Raw genomic sequence first — 3,741 nt, forward strand, 5'->3', positions numbered from 1 at the left:
GAAATTGGCATAAAACAATTTTCATTTAGAAATTGCGTGTAAATTTTACAGTTAATTACAAAGAAAAGGCAAGTAACAGATTGAGTTAAACATGTCCTGTAATCAATTTTTTTTTTACATCTTTGAAAAATGATTTTTAAAGTATCATAATTTAAGTGCAAACACACGTGATTGGATAACTCTAACCATTCTGACTTTAAAGTCAGTGATTTTAAAAGGATACGATGTCATTACAATACAGAAAATAGGAAACAGCAGGTTTTATAATCATATTATCGTATAATTTAAAATCGTGTGTGTGTCTGAAAGAGAGAGAGAGAGAGAGGTTAAGAGATGCACCTGGAGGTCTGTAAGTATTCAAATGTGAAGGCCTCTAAAGGTTGCCATGGAAACTCATTTGCATGATCTGATGATTTCCATACTGGAAGTTTGGCTCAGGAGAAGGGGAGATTTCCATATTGTGGAGTGAGTGAGTGCCGTTCTAACCACGGCCTCATAGAGATAGATTTGAATTTCAAATGAAGAGAGATTACCTGATATTGATGACCTTTGAACCCCCGACTAACCCTCCTCGCTCAGTTTAATGGAACATTTGGGAGTTTGTTTTCATGGTATGGTCCATTATAGGTCTAACGATGAAAAACCCTTGAAAGAAATCATGATAAAGTTTAAATGAAAACTAAAATGTTTTGTAAAATTAACCAGATCCGGTGGGAGGCAGCTTGAATGTTAATGCATAACTCTCAGTTTTGATGCTAAGTGTGATTATCTTTTCATTTTACAGGCATTGAACAAAATGGCTTCACCAGACAAGTGAGTACAAACAATGTTTTACTTAATATTCATCATCTACCGGTTTGGTATTCAGAGCGGCTCATTGCTCCTCTTATGAAGAGAAACTCGAGAGTTCAAGGGTAAACAGCTCGAAAGATGACAAAAGTTTTCTAGTGTTACAGTACGTGAGACATTTGAGCCATTATGAATAAGCTTCATTAGTTCAGCAGATCGGCCTGTCATATGATCTAGTGTTGAGGACAGCAAAAAGTTTCGTGCACAGGAACTAGCTTCAGGCTTGTGAGGGCATTTGCATACTGTGCCTGCGGGAAGGGAAGAAATGTTTGTTAAAGGCCCTCTCCTGCAGAACGAGTCCAGCAGCCTTACTGGTCTCTGAGTACACACAAAGAGCGCATGCGTGCACACACAAACACACACATGCCTGAGGACCAAAACACAACAGCGAACAGCTCCACATCTTGAAATGTTCACCAGGTTTGTGTTGTCTAACAAAGCCGTTGTTTCATGTGCAGATTAAGACTGAGAACCTGAATGATTCACCTCATTCTGGATCGTCCCACAAGACATGCCACTTAACTCAGGGATCACCAGTGCCTGGAGGCCTGCTCACTGGGGTACGTCCTCATCAGCCCAATTATAGGGAATCATTAAATCCATCAAGGGCATGTTCGGGTCATATATTTCACATTTTAAAAAGACGGAAAATTAAGCCTATTTTGAGGATCTCTAGGCTTTTTGGCACTGTAACAGTACTTTTTGTAATAATAGTTAGGCAACACTTAAAGCAGCACTATGTAACTTTTGGCGCTCTAGCGGTTAATAAACAGAACTGCACGCATCCCGCGGAAGAACATTCCAACCGGAGCTACTTCTCTAAGTTTATGTCTATGGCGATTCACGCAGGTGTGTGTTACTCCGCAGCGGTGACGACCCGACCAGGCTACAATAGTCCAAATATAAGTACGCATTATAAGTGTACCGCAGTGATTCGGAATAAGACAAAAACGCGGTTTGGAAGATGAATTCATGATGTACTCGCTCATTATATACATTTTGCAAATTTTGAACACAGAAAACGTTACATAGTGCTGCTTTAAGCAACAAAGTTTAATTTTAAAATGTATTAATTTCTGAGAAAAAAAAGTGATATATTAAAATGTATTTAATTTACTAACTAAGTTTAATGAGAAACATTTATTTTATTTTATTTATTTTATTATTCAAGTATTTATAAAACTCGGTAGTATTTGTTAACTGTCTTTAATGTATAATTATTTGAATAAATAAAATCAATTGTTTTAATACACTAAAATCTAATGCAATTACATTTAAATTTGAAAAAAGATTAGATTAATTAAGTATTCTGTTATTCAAGTATTTATGAGAAAAAAAAGCAATTTATTAAATATTTATTTATATTATTAATCAAGTATTTATAAAACTTTGTAGAATTTGTTAACTGTTTTTAATGTATAATGATTTAAATAATACAGTAAAAGTCAATCAGATTTTGTTTAAAAAATGACATATTCAATATTTATTCGATTATTCAAGTATTCATGAGGACAAATGTGATATATTAAAGATTATTTAATTGTTCAAGTATTTATGAGGGAAAAAATGAAATTAAATATTTATTTTATTCAAGTATTTATTCAAGTATTTTATTTATAATGATTTATTGAAATAAATTGTTTTAAAGGGGTCATATTATGCTTTTTTAAAGATCATTATTTTGTGTATTTGGTGTAACAGAATATGTTGACATGCTTTAATGTTCAAAAAACACATTATTTTTCAAATACTGTACATTATTGTAGGTCCTCTATGCCCCGCCTCTCTCAAACGCTTCGTTTTCTACAAAGTCCCTCCTTCACTTTATATGCATCTACTTTCGGAAGGCCAAATAAAGTGCTTTTGCTTTCGCCTAGAAACACACAGCGACTCCCTGACATGGCTGCTTCAACACTAACTGCGGTTACTGAAACCACGCCTTCTTTCTTTGCATGCACATTTGGGCGCATTATGCAAATATTCCCACATAGTGACCTAGATATGTGGGGGCGTGTTAGAACGAGCTGTTTTAGGGGGGTGTGGCAGAGTCTTAACTTTGATAAAGAATATCTCTTTGGTTTTGAGACTTTAGTCTTTGCAACTTCAGGGATCTTATCTATTCACGAACAGCTTGTAACACTCCAAAGAGAAAGGAAAACTTGAAATCGCATCATATGACCCCTTTAATACAGCAAAATATAGTACATATCACCATTAAGAATAATGTAAATTAAAAACAAAAGCAAAAAGCATTAGGGTAATGAGATTTTGGGGGGAAATGTGGGAAATAATGTCATAATGCAAACCATCTTAATAGACTTTATGCAAAATATGTTTTCTTCTTTCTTTCTTTTTTGTTTTTGTTCCGGATTAAATGTGACCTGAGCATGTTTTTGTGGGATTCGGTCCTCTAAAGTTAACACAAAGTGGGACTGTGGTAAAAGATGAAACAAGCAATGGCTGATGTTTGGTGTTTTTTTAGGAGCTGCCCTCCCTGCACCCTCTGCCCCAGCTCGTCCTGATGCCTGGATCTCACCTGTCCTCTCCTTCATCATTTCTCTTCTCACAGGCCCAATCAGGACACCAAGGTCAGTGGATGTACTGGGTAATATTAGGGATGATGCTGTTCATCAGTATGCATCAATGAGAACATTCTTTTTGTCTGATGTAACTACAGTACATGCATATTTAAATACTGTTCTCTACAGCACTGCTGCAGCCCAATCTGCTTTCCTTGCCCTCCCAGTCCCAGACAGGACTCCTCCCGCACCAGCCTGGTCTCGCACTCACTCCTCAGGTACATCACAGCCATCACAATGTTAGATTGCAAATAAATAAATACAACTAAAAGTGTAAAAAAAAAAAAAAATTAAAAATTTCATTCATTCATTT

At 35.7% G+C, this 3,741-nt stretch overlaps 1 protein-coding gene across 2 annotated transcripts in view; it reads left to right on the forward strand.

Moving 5' to 3' along the window:
* LOC107744320 (POU domain, class 2, transcription factor 3-like) overlaps positions 1 to 3,741 on the forward strand; it is a 13,612-nt gene that overhangs the window by 4,022 nt on the left and 5,849 nt on the right. For both annotated transcript variants that reach the window (XM_016557893.1, XM_016557894.1), the window contains 4 exons: positions 785 to 813; positions 1,308 to 1,409; positions 3,332 to 3,437; positions 3,558 to 3,646. In XM_016557893.1, the coding sequence (XP_016413379.1) occupies positions 785 to 813; positions 1,308 to 1,409; positions 3,332 to 3,437; positions 3,558 to 3,646 (326 nt within the window). The remainder of the gene's footprint in view (positions 1 to 784; positions 814 to 1,307; positions 1,410 to 3,331; positions 3,438 to 3,557; positions 3,647 to 3,741) is intronic.

Source organism: Sinocyclocheilus rhinocerous, unplaced genomic scaffold, assembly GCF_001515625.1.
Source record: "Sinocyclocheilus rhinocerous isolate Xijiao unplaced genomic scaffold, SAMN03320098_v1.1 scaffold1609, whole genome shotgun sequence".
Taxonomy (NCBI): domain Eukaryota; kingdom Metazoa; phylum Chordata; class Actinopteri; order Cypriniformes; family Cyprinidae; genus Sinocyclocheilus; species Sinocyclocheilus rhinocerous.